The sequence below is a fragment of the Mercenaria mercenaria genome, chromosome 13 (genome assembly GCF_021730395.1).
Source record: "Mercenaria mercenaria strain notata chromosome 13, MADL_Memer_1, whole genome shotgun sequence".
Lineage (NCBI taxonomy): Eukaryota > Metazoa > Mollusca > Bivalvia > Venerida > Veneridae > Mercenaria > Mercenaria mercenaria.
Genome location: NC_069373.1, coordinates 70546686 through 70564308, shown reverse-complemented (window position 1 = coordinate 70564308; position 17623 = coordinate 70546686). Strand labels below are relative to the sequence as shown.

Sequence of the window (17623 nt, the reverse complement as noted above, 5' to 3'; positions counted from 1 at the left end):
GGCCACCGTAAAATGTCTCCCTGTACATGGATTCAGTTTTCTTTTATTCTGGGATAATGGAGTTCATTTCAGTCTATCTGTAAAACAGTATTTCACTGAAGCCTGTGCTATGGGAAGGGGAGGGGTGGGGGTGCGGGCATGATGAGTGCTGTATATCATATTACCTTTCATGAAAAGATTTAATCAAACGGAGCCTGATATTATTTTTTGCTTGGATGCGTCCCATGATTCAAAACAATATTTTTATAGATTACTTTTCGAAATTAGCTGCTACCCAGAAGGGACGAAGATCTTGGCGGAAAACGCAAAATTGCATTTTTCTGTTGTGTTCACGGACTTCAAGTAAATTTGAATTACAATTTGCGAACTATAAACTATTCTTTTATTTTGCTATTTGAAAAACAGTGTCCGGAACGGGTACGTGTTACACGATTCTATTGGATTTAGTGCGTACAATCGGAATTTAGCCTCTTTCTGGAAAACCCAGCTGAGAAAAAGTCGATTTCATCAGCAGAGAAGCAATTCTCTTTATTTTTTCTTTTCCCACCCAGGAGCCGCCCTCCCTCTCATCCCCACACCAGGATTTTTCTGCAAGATATATGCAGTGTCTACTTTCTACATGAATGAACATTGTCCATGGTACTCGTCATGGCTGCATGGTAATAAACATATATAAAGGATCAGAACCTTGGTTGCTCAAGAGTGACACTAAGTGGCAGAAGACGGGCACGGTCAATTCAGAGACACATTTATTTTATTTTATAAAAAAGGCAGTATCTGTACACCAGACAGTCAATAACACTCGGTGATAAGTGTTGTTTTTTTTTCTGCAGAATTTAACCTAACAAGCATTTCCTCAAACAGACAGTATCTGATAACCAGACTGTAATTGTTTTCAGGTGATCAAGTTTGTTTTATATAGTGTTTATCTGATCACCAGACTGAGGTGATAAAACCTTGTTTTATATGGTGTTTTGGAGGATTTGTAAGTGAATTTGGCACCTCACTATTGTTTGTTGTCATTTACTTTGAAATGTTGCTATTTACTATGTCAAGCAGCCATGGACATAAAACTGCCACTCATAATATAATAAACCATAGATTTAGATTGATACTATGTTGTTTTTATTCCTATGTTTGGGTTTCTGGAATTGTGTCTCCAATTGTGTTGTTAATTGATAAGTCAAATTATTTTGACGCAAATTGATGATAATCTCTAGTATAAGTAGCTACTAGAAAATACGTTAAGCAAAGGTTGAATATTTAGTAACAACAGAGGACAAGTTTATTTTATCTCCTTTCCCTATGTACTACAAGTCTTTTACTCCCATGTGAAGATTTTTGCTAGTGACAGTTCCAAGCCGATAGTTTGAAGAGACTTTGTCCTAAGAACGTGGTTTTCCTGTTAGATATAATTTCCATTTTTCCCATTTAAAACACCAGTGGGAGAGGAAATGCCAATAAAAGCAATTGTAAATGCTATTCATTATAAATGGAAATTTGAACGCACCAGTCTAGAACTTTACAGTATAGTTAGGTACAATAATACATAATAATGTTAATTATGCATGGTTGCTAGTTTAACTGATGATAGGCCCATTAAAACATTTGCTGTCTCCGATCTTGCATTTCAAGGGAAGGTAGGTAGAACTTGCTTAGAATAATAATTATTCTCTTGCTGGCTGTCTAATTATTTCTGTTATAAACTGAAAAGCACTTCATGATTGACCATATATCTCGTTGTAATTTGGCTAATATCAACTTTAAATGAGGACTACCAAGCTCGACTACCGAAGAATAATGTTACTTAAGAAAGCTAAAGGAATTAATAAGTGACATAGACAATGTTGTTTAAATATATTAAGCAATTGAACTTTTCTCTTTTGTAATGTTAAATGAAATACCTACTGACATACAAAAGCTTAACAGCGAATTGCTGAGTCAAAATAGCGGCATAGCTTTCTGAAAAAGCAAAGCAGAAACATGGAATCTATGCACAGTATGTCTGATCATCTGTTGGAAGTTGTGAAGTTTCCTTTCGTTCTTAAAAGAGGGCAAGGAAACATACATACATACATACATACATACATCTATACAAAAGCTTAACAAGAGTTTGTTTAGTGGAAGAGACAGCTAACTTTGTGAAAAAGTCGAAACCGGAGTTATGAAGCCCTGTTCATTGTATGCTAGATAGGTAAAAAAGTGTGTGAGGTTTTATTCCATTCCAAGTAGTGGTAAATGAAATACTAACGTACAAACAAATATGATACAAAATTGCCAAAACAGAAAAGGGTAATATTTTTTTCAAAATGCAAATAAGAATATAAGAGTTATGGAACATATACGTTACATGCCAGGTCATTACATTGAACAAACGTGTTTCGTTTACAATACAAAATAGTATCAAATTGGGACGCTGGAACCGACGAACGGATGTGTGCAATAGCCCTGTGTATTCTTCAAACTCCTTTTTGAATTGTGAAAAAAACCTGATTTGTACAGGCCGTTTGCTTTTAGCTGCTGGTAAAAACAACAAACAAATGTTTTAGTAGGGGCCTAGTTTCTGTTCATTTACTTATCGCTGCTCCTTAACAAATGAACTTTAAAAGAATTTGTTTTAGATCAAATCAATGTGGTCGAAACCATGGTTTTGAAATCGAATGACTTGAATGACTTGAAACAGATAGACACTCAATTGTACTTACACCCCGTAATTTAATGTCGTTTGGCCATTCTATCAGATGAGGTGCAATGTATTCGCAACAAAACTTGTACTTAACAGGGGGAAAATCGACAGTTCCAAACGAGCATTGTATCACTTACATTGGTAGCCGGTGAAAGCAAGTATTGAACAGAATTGCTTACAGGGTATGTTCCTAGTTGACCCGATTTGAGAACGTCAGAAAATGAATGTCGTTATGTCGTTCCATACAAGTGTAAAACATTTAATGGTAGAGGTTTCTGTACAACTGGTCCAAAACTGTGGAATGAACTGCCGTTAGAATTATGCAAAAGTAAATCCCTTGATACATAAAAAATCTTTAGACACCTTTTAAGAGACTTCATGGCATTGTTTTAAATTGTTTGATGATTGTTGATTGTTTTAGTTGCGATAATAGCAGGTCTTAGTCTTTAAAATTTTGCGAGTTTTTACATTTCATCATTTATATTTTTAAGGGTTGTTAAGTAAATGTACAACGCCACTGAATATGTCATTATATAGAAATAAGAGTTCAATCAAATTGATTAGTTTCAGTTTCGTAAAAGACGAAATAATACAAAACCATCACAACACTTTTTATCTCCATCACTTTGAGTTCCCCTAAAATATGTTCAAGTCATAAAATGAACCTTTCCCGTCCTTGCTTCTATAACATGAACACGGAGACAAAATCCAATCAATTGTTTATTACCTTACCTCATATGTCTTTGTTAAAATTGTGCGCGTAGTCGTGGAAATTGTAACGGTGCTGAAATTTACATTGATTATTTAATTTAATCCATTAGCAGACAATAAATGTTATGTTTTGTACTTTGAATGGACTGATAGCTGCAGTGAAGCTAAATGAAACGTTTCACTTTCTGATGCATATCGGCATTGTTCAAGATTCATTTGTCAACTTTAAAAAGATCGACAAGTCTCCCACATGAACTTCGTAAAAACCATTGATACTGGTATAAAATATCTATCATATTGTACGAGGATAGTTCTCATTTTTATCATGCATCATTATTATCATCATCATGGGAATACAAAAGAATACAGTTATTTTGTGGCACGTCTTTAAAGACCCACCACGACGTAGTGACCTACTTTTTTTTCTCCCATAAGAACTTCGTGAAAATCATTCTAATAATACTAGTATAATACAGCTATATTACTTGATGACAGGCGGACAATGCAGGCCGTTCCCGAATTAATATGTCTTCACAACTTCATCTACAAACCTATTCAGTGAATCGCTTTTCAGTATAGGTTTTAAAACATAGATAAATAACTATCTTACCCTGCAAAAACAAAGTTTGATCTAAACTCAGTTTAATATATCAAATACTGTCCTTAATGCTACATTTATTCAATATGATGTTTAGACATTAAACACATTATCTTGGCATTATACTTGTTAGCAGATACTTGTATTCTCACTTTTTTTTCATGAAAATCATGTATAATCACCATTATGAAAATACAAAAGAATACAGTTATTTTGTTGCGCGTCTTTAATTATCTCTTTCATTTCATTCTGATAATCTAACTCGTCATTTTATTTCAGTCTGATTTTCTTTCAGGGGAAGTTACTAGTTTCAAGTTTCAACTTTATTGGTATAATCAGCCAAACAATTTGCCTTTGGCCATTTACTTAAATACACATGAAGTATGGCAAAGACATACAATACAAATATATAATAGCATTACAAATAAATATGAATTTACATTTCATGAAACAGTTAGATTTTCAAGGGTATTTTTACGAATTTCAAAAGCTTCTTTAACAAATTTTGATAATGCCCATACCTTCTTCTGACTTTTACAAGACATAATAGCATTAAACTTATTTAATGAAGGCCATGGTAGGGAACCAAGATATCTTTTACGGATGTCTGAATATTTTGTACAGCATAAAAGGAAATGATATTCAGTTTCTATTGCATTTTGATTACACATTTTACATAAACGATTTTCTCTGTCTAATCCATTATATCTACCTAGTTCTATTTCTAAATTGTGTGCAGACAGTCTTAAACATGTAAGTTGTTTTCTATAAGTATCACTGGCAATCTTATCTAGATATAACTCATAGCTAAACGTTGTTTTGAATTCTCTATAATAATCCAACTTTGATACATTATTTAACGATGCATTCCAGTCTTGAATAAACTGATCACGTACAGTTCTTTTTAAAATAGGAAAGTAATTTACACTTGTGTCAAAATTATACAATAAATTTGAAAACCCTAGATGGTCAATTATAGAATGTAGTCGCTTTGACCAACATGTACCATTAACATTAATACACTGATCTTCATATACGTCATATATCGGTGTGTTAACAGAGTTTCTAATCTTCAACCAAAATTTGATTGCTCTCTCTTTAGCAATAACAGAGAGTGGGAATCTACCTAATTCCCCATATACTGCGATATTAGGAGTTTGCCTACGTACCCCTAACACATATTTCAAAAATCGTATATGTAACTTATCTACTTCCTTATAATTATAAACTCCCCATATTTCCGAACCATATAACAAAATAGGTACAACCATCGAATCAAACAATTGTAATTTGGTCTTAATATCAAGTTTTACTCTGTCAAACACATATATAAGATTATGGTAAGCCCTAAGGGCCTGATCTGATAATGTTTTGACGGCATCTAGAAGGTTTCCCGTATATGTAAATTTCACACCAAGATAAATGAAATTGTCAACAATCTCAACATTTTCTCCATTTATAAAAAATTCATTTACTTCGTTTTCTTTACATTAATTTTCAAGCCCCATTTTGAAGAGTATTGCTGAATTTTATCCATTTGAGACTGAAGACTATTTGGATCAGTTGTAAAAAGCACAATGTCGTCAGCAAATAAAATCATATACATAGATAATAACTCTAAATCTTTATCAGTCATTGTTTCTAAATCAATACTTGCCATAATATCGTTTATAAACAATAGAAAAAGGAGAGGAGATAATGGCTCTCCTTGCTTTAAGCCCATTGTGACATCAAAAAAGTCTGACATTGACATATTAGATGATATTTTCACACAACATTTTACATTACTGTATATACTCTTAATCATATTAATCATTTTACAGCTTACACCCGATTGCAATAACTTTATCCACAATGCATCTCTTAGAACAGTATCAAATGCTCTCTGATAATCAATAAGAGCGCACCAAGTCGTGCCTTTTTTTGATAAAACTTTTTGAATAATAGAATGTAACAAAAAAATAGCGTCAGCCGTAGAACGATTTTCACGAAATCCAAATTGTGCGTTACAATATACTTGTTCCTCTTCACACCACTTATTAATTCTATTTCTTAACAACAAAGAAAATATTTTAGCCATAACATTAACTAAGGTTACTAGAGGCACGACTTACACAGAGGCTCTATACCAAGAAAAGAAATAGTTTTTTGTTTCATATAAAATTCAGCTTCTTCAGATCAATTTTGATATAGTTTCTATTTTTTCACTCCGTCGTAGACCTATTTTCACACAAATATATACATCTGCTTAAAGAAAACCAAAAGAAAAAGGGGTGTTGAATAGTATGCAGTGAAATGCAAGTCCACTGAAGTCAGGTACCCTCATATTGCCACATTTCAGAAAGAGGTCCCCTGAATAAACACTCAGCTGTCGTTATATAAGCATGAAAGGTGTCTTACTTTATGTAGAATACATTCCTCGAGTTAATTAATGCCCATTTGACCCTCGATGCGCTAAAAATGGGAAAATTATGATCTATTTAGTAGGGACTTTTTTCGAACGGAAGCACATCTTTGACCGAATTACTGCTACTTAACCTAGACCAAGCCTCCAACGAAAAAACAACAACATTTATTTCAGCAACATTGAAGTACACAATAATGGAAGTTGACATCTCTTATGTTTTTTAGTACTTCGGCGACACCAAAATGTACATTGCTTTAATTGTTGTCTACGTGCATTATAACTGCATTTCGAAATCATTTTACCTATAATAATACAAACTGTATAATCAATGAAAACGACTTTTTGTTTGTAAATAAGCTTATTTATTGTCGTCAACGGTAACCCATATTGGTGACTCCTCCAGAAGACTGTTAGTAATGCCAATAGGAGGATAGTGCAAGATACAGAAGATACTCCGATTCCAGAAGCTTCCCTGGTTCTTTAGCGTGCCAGGTGTAAAGCATCCATATTCGGGACTATTATCCCAATGTTAGTCATTTATAGTTGGAGGAGCGGGGACTCGAACTCACGACCCCTGGTTTCGTAGTCAGACAGTGTTACCGCTGGACCACTGTGTCCACTCTAAGAAATCGACTATGTATGTTTCGTTTTCTTATAATAATGAAAGCACATACAGCTGTTAAGGTACATACGCTTGCATGTCTGCTTTATCTTTTTATTGAAATATATTTCATCTGCATTTTGTATAGAAAGAAAATAGCATTTATTTTCGTATACAATGATATCAAGGTGGCCATTTTCGCAAGATTGCATATGTGACCTGACGGTATTCACAAAAAAAGCATAAACAAAATGGCATCGTTCAAAAAAAATATTTGAAAATTGGCAATCAAAATCTAAAAAGAACATAAAATAAAAACTAAAACTCCTTTTTTTTTCAAGATAGAGATTACACCAGAATTGACAATACTATGACATATTTCATTGGATTTAAAAATATTTTAAACCAAAATCAGGAACTATATTTTTATCGAATTTAACATTGGCGGGTCTTTTCGCTGTTCTATGTTTTTATTGTAAAAATTGGTATTCAAAGATTTATTGTGATTTTCGTATACAGTCAAACTGTCAAACTTCGTTCGCCAGGCAAAAATTTGTTCGAATTATCGGTAGTAGAGCAATAAAACAATTTATATCATGTAGGAATATTGCCGGGATCTGATAATGAGTTCAAGCGATGTTTGGTATTCATATTAGCGAGGCAGGCGTGGTGTACGAATTATCCGAGATTGAGGAAAGGACTGTCCGAATAATCCTAGTTCGAGTGTATATTTGGACAGAAACCTCATATTTTGGTAGTAACTGGCGACTTCATGTTATTTTTGTGCGTTTATACTGGTATAAACCACACTTAGACTTTTGGCAAATCATCCAAGAATCTCACCAAAACATTTCCCCAGACCCGGATATACAGCCAGTGACAGATTTAATTATACTCGAAAGTCAATAAGAGATTACTTTCATTTTGTTCAAGTGATTCTCACTGAAAATACGCGTTTAAAACAGAATAGAAATAAACTGCTAGAACATACATCTATTAAAAGTCCCCATCATTTAAGTTTCACACACACACTAACACACGCACGCACGCACACACGCACGCACGCACGCACGCACGCACACACACACACACACACATACACACACACACAATTATTTCATTATTTGTACAATGATAGTTAATTACGACCACACAGCTTTCATTCTTTCATTTTGTACGTTCCACTTTTTCCTTTTCTTTTAATTAGTTCCTGAATAGTAAACACGTTACAACCTATTTTCACAATCTCAACTTATAATTATAAAGTTTATCCAAAATATAGGTGACATTTTCAAAATGTTATGTCTAGCTTTAAATTCAGCCAAGCAAGTAACTTGACACAGATCGAAATATGTTTAAACGAAACATTGAAACGTAAGATAAAATACGACCATAACTGACATTCAAAACATTTTGAATTCGGACAATAAAAAAATTGTGTATGAAGTTTCGCTTGGCTAAATACAAATATCGGCAGTGTGTTTACCTGATACCGCGTCATATTTTCGCACAATGTGTCGTATTTAAAAATTAAACATCTGTTTTAAAACTGTTTAATTTTCAATGGGAATTTAATGAAAACGTTATATTGATTAGGAAACGATAGTTAGAGGTAAGAAAAGTCTGTGGATTTCTGTAAAGGTGTTTGTGTTAATGTCGTCTATAGTGAGAAATGATTGTGGACGTATAGTACAGAGGTCAATATTTTGAATGAAAAAAAGTCTGTGTACTTACATAAAGGTATATGCATTTACACTGCCTCAGATAAAAATGTATGTGGATATAAACAGGTATATGCAGTTAAAAGTTTGTGGGATTACTTGTATATTAACTGAAAACAGCAAAGTCTGCGGATTTAGGCGAATGAGTACATGTATGCATTTATATCATTTTTCCACCTAAAATGATCGATGGAACTAGAATTAGAAAACATAATATAAATAGATATATGTTGTAATTTCCTATGCAATAGAAGTATCCGTATTGATAGGTTCACATTCTGTTTTAGATGTTTATAATTATGACACAAATCCTCAGTATTGTAAACTCTTATTGGCAGGTAAGATCTCTCTGTAATTTACTACAACAGCACAAAAAAAAACTGTAGACAATTATGTTGTACTTAGATCGTTTTTATCAAATATATTTTCAGTATGAAATGGCGGGAGCAGCGAGGTTACATTTTGGTATTGATCTTGTTGATCAAGCGATGTACCATGTCGCATTTATCAAGGCTGTAAACAACAATGCAGAACTCCGCAAGGCCGAAGTTTTGAAACGAGCTGCCTATAGATATGAGAAATTCTGGTTACCCCTGGCAGTGGAACATCCACGAGAATATCTGTCTGCGCCCATGGATATTGAGTGGGTGTGGCATTGTCACATGCTGTCCCCAAAGGCCTATGAAACGGATTGCCAGAACGTTGTTCGAAGCACTGTCAATCATACAATATTGAGACCAGAGGAATTTCAAAGGACGAGAAATAAAGCCCATGCGTACTGGACTGAGAAATATACTGAACCATTTTACATCGACTATAGTGATACTTACGACAAGGAACTTGTTTCAAAATTCACTTCAAAAATCTCCTACGACATCATAGCTGCTGCCGAGCGACAAAGAATCTTTTACTACCAGGTGTCTTTGCCTCACTACCAAGATAGAAGATTTCTTGAAAGAGCATTAGAAAGGTACAAGAAATTTCTGTTACTGAAAAGACAATATGCAGAGGAGTTTCTAGTACCTTGTTATGATATTGACCTTATTTGGCACACACATCAGCTCAATCCTCTAATCTATAAATATGATACAACGCGAATTGTTGGGCATTTGTTCAACCATGACGATTCTGTAAATGAGAGGCATGAAGGTTCAAAGCTAAACAACGCCGACAAACGAACACGTGAACTTTGGAAACAAGTTTACAACGAATCATTTTCAAAATTTGGAGCCATGTTCCGAGGAAATCCACCATCTGGCAATTTGTATGCTATTACTCAGAAGGATGAATTTGCATTTTGTACAAAATACTGCATAGTGTCGTTAGATCAGTTGACATTGCACATGCCTTCACCGGATCTCAACCGGAGCAAACATGTTGATTTGAAAGCAAGTAGTGCAAAGATATCCCGGACAGAATTCACGAAGTGGTTCAAATTAAAACGCCCGGCTAACAGTCGACCAGGGAATCCGACAATATTATGGACAAAGGTTGGGAGTTTTAATTTTGATACCAGCACTGAACATGGTATTTTGTTTTCAATACAACAAAAGTCAGGCATGTTCGGCTCTAAATCTGAACTGGACTCCAATTTTCTAGACCTCATACCATTGATAGAGTCGCCAGCAAACGCCAATAAGCCTGGCGGTATATTAAAAAGCAAGTTGACTTTTAAAGCTAATACAACGTTGGAAATTCAAGGTCACTATCAGCAACCAAAAATCGGAGTCGTTTTTCTTTTTCTCATAGAAGGATCGTATAAAGATGAAATCATACCGGATACCGTACAACAGCTTTTAGGACCTGTAGCTATTGAGAGGCTACCTCCTGGATCAGATAATAGCTGTAAAGTAGCAACACATAAGTAAGTAGTTACAAGTCTAACATTAGGCTGCTTGTTTTTATTTTATTTTTTTTCGTTTTTGTTTTTAATATTGTTGAAACTGAATACCTCGAATTCGCTTATCTAAAAAACTGGTTATTTCGAAGACGTTTTCAAGTCCCGTCTCAAAAATACGTGAACAAAATATCATTTTATGTCGAATATTGGTTATCTCGAAGTAAAACGCACAATTCCTTGGAAATAGATACCGAGTTTCAACTGTAACAGGGCAACTTTTCAGATCAAAATTGGTCAAAAACACACCATATAGACGACTGAACAATATACCCTATTTATTTCAGGCTGTGTGGTAATTCAATATAGAGAGGTGGTCTCGATTGATAACAAAACAGCTATCCAGCCATTTGTTACATGTCAATATCTTAAAAATATCGAAAAGTATATATATTTTTTTAATTAAGCACACATTTAAATCAACATGTTGTTGATAATGTTATTCACTTTAGTACCACAGTCACAATATATACATTACATAGCTGTTGTGTTTTTAGAAAACTTATGACTACAGTCTGTAAGAAAATGGAAGTGTCATTTTGTACTAGAAAAAGGTTAAATGTCATATAAATATCAAATGATACATATAAGTATCAAATGATATTTTTCGATAGGACACAAAAAGAACGTTATTTTGTTTCTCTTGTCATTTTCTCCCCTCACAACATTTTACACTAGTTTGTACAAGTATAAAGTCTAGGCATTTGAGTGCATTTTTGTGACCTTTCAAAATGAATTGAGTAACTGTGTAGCATCATTGTTTGATTTTGTTAAAATTTTGAAAGATTATCTACAACATATTTTGTTCGAATTGTACACTGGATTTTAAGAGAGTACTTTCAGTATTTTTTAAGATATTGGCAAAATTACAATTGAGAGCTTAATTGTTTTGTTCAGTAAATATATTTTGTAGGAGGTATTTGCTTGTTTAGCAGAGAATAATAAAAATATTCTGATTTATAAAGTATGTTGAATATAAAACATTTGGCTTACATATAATGAAATATACATGAAGTTTTTTTGGAAGCACAGAACGCAACTCTGCAAAATATTGACTCGGTTCATGAGAGGTAATAAAATGTGCCATACCACTTACGCCCCGCTGACAGTGGCTTAAGCAGAATTCTGTTATAAAACTGAGTGTATCATGATGGCAAAGGACCAGGAAATATAACAACAACAATTTTTGGTGATATACTTGTTTTTAGCTATGTTACATATTTGTTTTCAGACTCAGGAATCATCTGAGCCAGGATGCGTTCATGGTACGGACAATACACAGTGTTTCCTTAATGACGTCAGTTATACACGTATCATATCAACACAAACTGTGTTCTGTTGCGCACTTGATTGCAGCAGATCAATTGCCGTTACCGACCCAGGTACCTAATATGTAAGATTTTATGTCTCAGTTATCTGTGATCGTAGTTTGGTAATATCTAGATGTTAAAAGAATATCAAAATTGTTCTACTTTTCTAAGTACTTGTGATTTTGAACGACATTGTGACTGATACCGAGGACGGACATGGTCGATCACAGGTGCCGGCGTTGGTTTTAGTTGCAAGTAATAAACTATATAGATATAGATTCTATCTATGAAACTGTAGCAATAACGGATAATTTCAGGTGAATCACGATATTGTCACAATTAACCCGAAACTTGGTGAAAGGGCTGTGCTTATCAAGAACAACAATGGTGACTGGGGTATTGTTTGCGGCAAGTGGACAGGACTTAGAAAAGGCGTTCCACCCACAAGAGGTAAAACAACTGTCAAGTTTTGTCGTCATAGTTAATGATTAACTGTATAATTTTAGATACATGGCGTACACTCCTAAACGATTAGACATAATGGAATAAAAGGGACGTTAGAGAAAAATAACTAAGTAACAGTGTCCACTATATTTATTATTGTTTCTTGATTATACATTGTATTAGCTCTTTAGAGATACTTGTCTTTCAGATCGGAGGGGGATACCTGGTTGTCCCGGTACACTAAGAATCAAGCTGTACAAAATGGCCACCGGACAACTAATCCAAACTGAGCTCCCATACCTGCAAAAACAGTACAAGTTCAGCATAGACTCTGCACGAGTAGACTTAAAGACGGGCATACTTCATATAGACCCTCAGACGAACGAGGTGGCGGAGAACATTGCGTTGGCATTCTCCATATCTTTGCTGCATGTGCTATGTGTACCACGTCCGAAAGGTTGGAAAGAAGGAGAACCAGTTGCCAGGGAAACAAACAGAGGAACAAGACGAGTGCAACCTGTCCCATCAGATTCATTAGCTTGTGTCAAGGCTGCTGGGTTGATCACCAAAACGCCGTCAAATCATTATATTGCAAGTCAGTATGGATCTCGTTTTTGTGCAATGTGTTTTGGTGGTAGAGAAGACCATGTTGATATTGATGATGAGTGGGACAACCTTGCAGGTGATGATGACGGTGACATTGGAGGATTTGACTATAGCACTGACGGCGAGGATGCAGGGTGTGGTGGCTGCGGTGGATGTGGAAGTGGGACTGTCGGTGGTGGCTGGGACGGTGGAGATGTTGATGGTGGAGACGGAGGATGAGACGGCGGTGGTGATGGTGCTGGGTGTGCAAGCTGTGGAGGAAGAGACTGACGATTTTTTGTGTAATAATATTTTCACAGACAGCTCTTTCTAGTTTGTTAAAAAGTGAATCTAAATTTTAAAACAACAATACAGGGCCAACTATATCATGTGTGTAGAACAGATACAGAAGTAAAACGCTCAAAATTTGAAAATAAATGTTATAAAATGTACATTAATCTCATAATTTCGTCGCTAGTCGATGAAATATAGAAAATGTCCCAGTATCGGGCTTTGGCATGCGGAATATGAATATATTAAATTAGACTTATATAGAGGATATTATATTGCTCCTGTCTGTGTGTTTAATGTTTAATATAACATCAGATATACTCGTAAAACTAGGTTATTCTTTAATCTTGAACTACAGCACATACATTAGAAATAAACATGATATTTGCTCCTATTATCCTAATTTTCCTCAAAGTTTAAACTTTCAGTTGAGATTTCATATGTAAAGGCCCTTAGTCATTTTTGATTTGCAGTATACTGAGAAGAGAGAACACTCCTTCTGAAAGATGTATTGAAATCGAGTCCGACGTTTTAAATTGCATGACAGTAGAAAGAAATGTTCACCAACATTTTTCTAAAACGTTTGACTCAAATCTTCAAGACCTAAGTTGAATTTCGACCGATCTAGATGTAGAAACTATGACCCGGCAATTCATATGAACCGCGCCATGAGAAAACCAACATAGTGTGTTTGCGACCAGCATAGATCCAGGCCAGCCTGCGCATCCTTGCTGTTCGCTAACAGTTTCTAATTGCAGTAGGCTTTGAAAGCGAACAGCTTGGATCTTGACCAGACTGCGCGGATGCCCAGGCTGGTCTGGATCCATGCTGGTCGCAAACGCACCATGTTGGTTTTCTAATGGCGCGGCTCAATTATGAGAAGACCTGTTATAATGTTTAGTATTATACTATAAAGTATTATATGCTTACACTTTAAACTAAAATGATTGGAAATATATGCCTAGCTGGACTTCGGTCGAACAGCTTAGTCTGTACCAGCACCCTATCATGTATACAGGTTTGGCGAAATAATGTGAACAATGCTGGGTCAAGAACTCTTTGCATGGACACTTTCGTATAGAAAAACAAGCGTTCTCAAAATATCGTCCGGAAACGGTTTAACTGTTCCGGGTCACTGTGACCTTGACCTACTGATCTCAGAAGCAATAGGGGTCATTTGCTTGTCATGATCAACCTACCTATTAAGTTTCAAAATCCTAGGTCCAAGCGTTCTCAAGCTATCGTATGGAAACGGTTTAACTGTTCCGGGTCACTGTGACCTTGACCTTTTACCTACTAATCTCAAAATCAATAGAGGTCATCTGCTGGCCATGGCCAACCTCGCTATTAATTTTCGTGATCCTAGGCAAAAGCGTTCTTGAGTTATCATCCGAAAACAGATTGGTATACGAACCGACTGTCCGACGGATAGACCGACCGACCGACATCAGCAAAACAATATACCCCTCCTTCTTCGAAGGTGGGGGCGGGGGCATAAATACGCTATGAAATAAAAATTTGTGTTCTTCCATTAAGTGCCTTGAGCTTTTACCTTCGGATTTTTTAGAAGAAGACGCTTTTTCCTTTGTGTCAATAAGCGTCTACACAACTTGGGGAACCGCAACGTTTCACAAACAAAGTAATGACCGGTGGGTTGCTTTGACCATATCAGACAGACATAATTTTAGCTTTAATCTGTTACGGTTTACTGAATATGTTGAAGGAAGGTGAACCGCTCAACTGAATGAAAAACAAACGAATAAAGTGCCAAACAGTAGTTATTTCCCATCTACATAGTGAACATGTAAGACATTACCAAGCGTGAATTATCCCAACCAGCGTTTAAAAATGTTTCTCGTGGTACGATGATTTACTACAGTATATATTTATTCTTTTATCATAAACGAGCAGTCACTACTATTAGAATAGAACATATCGGGATAAAATTTAGTTATATCGTGTCTCTTTTATGGGCGGTGAGCCATGACGCTTCATAACAGACCCGCCAGTGAACGAAATCAAGCGATATGTTTACCAAGTTCCGCGTTGCTGAGCTCTTGAGTATAAATGAAATCAACGCCTAATTTATTATTCGAAGGGGTGTTCACTGAAAATTTACTGACTGAATAGTGAACAGTGCAGACCAAGATCATCTTTTTTTTTCTTTTTTTGAGTCGGCTAAAGGCTGAAAGCCTTTTGACGAGTCCTTGCTATCCAACGATTCTCTAAATGGACCAAATAACACAGTGAAGGGATGTAGTTCCATTAGATTTCTCAAACTTCAAACAGTTCACTGCATGAAAGAAGTTAAGTTGTGTCAATTCCCTTTGCTATGACCAATATACGATGTAATCTGTCATATTTATGACTTGTAATTGTGCAATACTCGAATGTAACTCATTAAGCATAAATGTGCATTTTAAGAATTGCGCAGGCTTACAAAGCTTGGGTAACATCCAGCGAAAGACAAAAAATAGTTCCACAGGGCTCCAGATAAGATGCGTATATATTAGCGTAAATTACGTATAGAAATAATGCAAATACGCATGTCTAATAATTTCTAAGCGTATAAAAACGTATATAAAATTACAGAAACGCACACAATGCTTTTTTAAAAACAAAATCTGAATCGTCTGGATGCGTTAGGTAACATAGCCGATCAGCCTTAATTCTCCCACATTGAACGTAAACACGCATCGTATGATTTTTATAAACTTTGCGTGGGTTGAATTTGCAGTCAGTAAACGGATAAATTATCGGAAGAAGAAGCTCTTACTGGTTTGTTTAGTTACTACTGATATTAAAAATGATTTTAATTCTTATTTTTCGAGAAATAAACAAATCGGCGAAACATTAAATTGTATTTTCTTGTAGTTTTTGAAATCGAAAGTAGATCGTCTATGTTTGGCTGCTTTCACGAAACGAAACAACTTTTTATGAAAAGATTTAAATAAGAGGTAATTTAACCGTAAACTTCAATGTCAGATACTGCCAATTGCTGCTAAATGTCTTCGTATCATCACAATTTGTAAAATATATTGTTCAAACTGGAGAAAAGTGTAATCGTATCCGGATATAATATTTTGGATAAATATCGAGCTGTGTTATGAAATTTTAAGAAAAAAACTAAAAACAAACTGAAACTGGTAGACTATAATGCCAGTACATCAATCATTAGCCGACTCAGGCCATTCAGGCCTTTGATTTTTTTTTTGCTATTGTGGAGTCAATTTTCAGCATTTTCTAACGAATTGAAATTACCTGGGCATTAGTACTGCATGTCAGCTTTTCATCTACAAAAATATATTTGAGCATGGAATAAACACAAATCCCACAGGGGTTCGTAACGGACCAAGGGTACATTGATAATTTTGGAACTTCATCAAATCGCTCGAAAGGTCGTTTTTGATGTTGTCTGAGAGTGTCAGTATATGCCTCGGATGTACTATATTACCGTATTTGAGAGCTGAAGACCTAGACATTTCAGAAATATTTTCAAAATAAATTTCGTGTAATAAATGTTGATTCTACGGAAGCGTGAAAGGGCTATCAGACGCTAATACGTTTTAATACGTTAAGGCTGCGGAAAGGATATACGTACTTTTAACGCATTAGAGTAAAGGAAAATACGTTGCTATTGAAAAAGGGTACGAGGAAAGTAGGACTACTTATATTTTGACTACTTGCAACTAGATCCTACATAGGTTTTCATTTGATTTGGTAGTGATCAGCCGATAGACACCACTAGTAGGTCTCGATTGTTTCAGATATGCCTGAATGCTCTGAAAAAATAAAGGTTGAGTCATACCTGGGACACAAATGATAGAGCAAAATAAAACATCGAGCTCCAAAACTTATGATTTACAATTTACAGAAAATCAATGAAAGTTCTTACTATGTTAATTTTACTCTGTAAAATGTATATGTTTTAAATCACAATCTCTTTGAACCTATTTGAATGAGCGTTAGAGCTACCCTTATAAGTCAATCGATCTTGCACTTTTAAGAAGAGACAAGCCTTAAACATAACATGATTGAGGTGCGTGAAGTTAGAAGTGGGTTAGACATTACACATTCGTATAGGCATTCAAAATATTGCTGCGACTGCCTATCTGTACAGACATTAGACATTCGTATAGTCATTCAAAAATAGAGGCGAAAGCCTATCTGCATAGACATTAGACATTCAAAAAATGAAGCGAATGCCCGGATATTAGACATTCGTATAGGCTTTAAAAAATGCTGCGAATGCCTATCTGTATAGACATTAGACATTCGCATAGTCATTCAAAAATAGAAGCGAATGCTTATCCGTATAGACATGAGACATTCGTATAGACATTTTTAAAAAAATGCTGCAAATGCCTGTACG

The 17623-nt window shown here is 35.2% G+C and overlaps 2 protein-coding genes across 2 annotated transcripts in view; one reads left to right on the top strand and one right to left on the bottom strand.

The window, feature by feature from the left end:
- The window catches only part of LOC123529505 (P-selectin-like), a 90268-nt gene that overhangs the window by 57717 nt on the left and 14928 nt on the right, over nucleotides 1–17623 (bottom strand). The gene's annotated exons all lie outside the window — the stretch shown is intronic.
- On the top strand, nucleotides 8390–13412 carry LOC123528567 (uncharacterized). The gene is made up of 5 exons (XM_045308379.2): nucleotides 8390–8615; nucleotides 9156–10588; nucleotides 11853–12003; nucleotides 12249–12381; nucleotides 12584–13412. The coding sequence occupies exons 2-5, from the start codon at nucleotides 9162–9164 to the stop codon at nucleotides 13198–13200; spliced, it is 2328 nt and encodes a 775-aa protein (XP_045164314.2). The 5' UTR covers nucleotides 8390–8615; nucleotides 9156–9161; the 3' UTR covers nucleotides 13201–13412.

Coding starts and splice junctions, on each gene's coding strand:
- LOC123528567 (XM_045308379.2), top strand. CDS start 9,162: ATGGCGGGAGCAGCGAGGTTACATTTTGGTATTGATCTTGTTGATCAA. Junction 10,589..11,852: donor TGTAAAGTAGCAACACATAA/GTAAGTAGTTAC, acceptor ATTTGTTTTCAG/ACTCAGGAATCATCTGAGCC. Junction 12,004..12,248: donor AATTGCCGTTACCGACCCAG/GTACCTAATATG, acceptor GGATAATTTCAG/GTGAATCACGATATTGTCAC.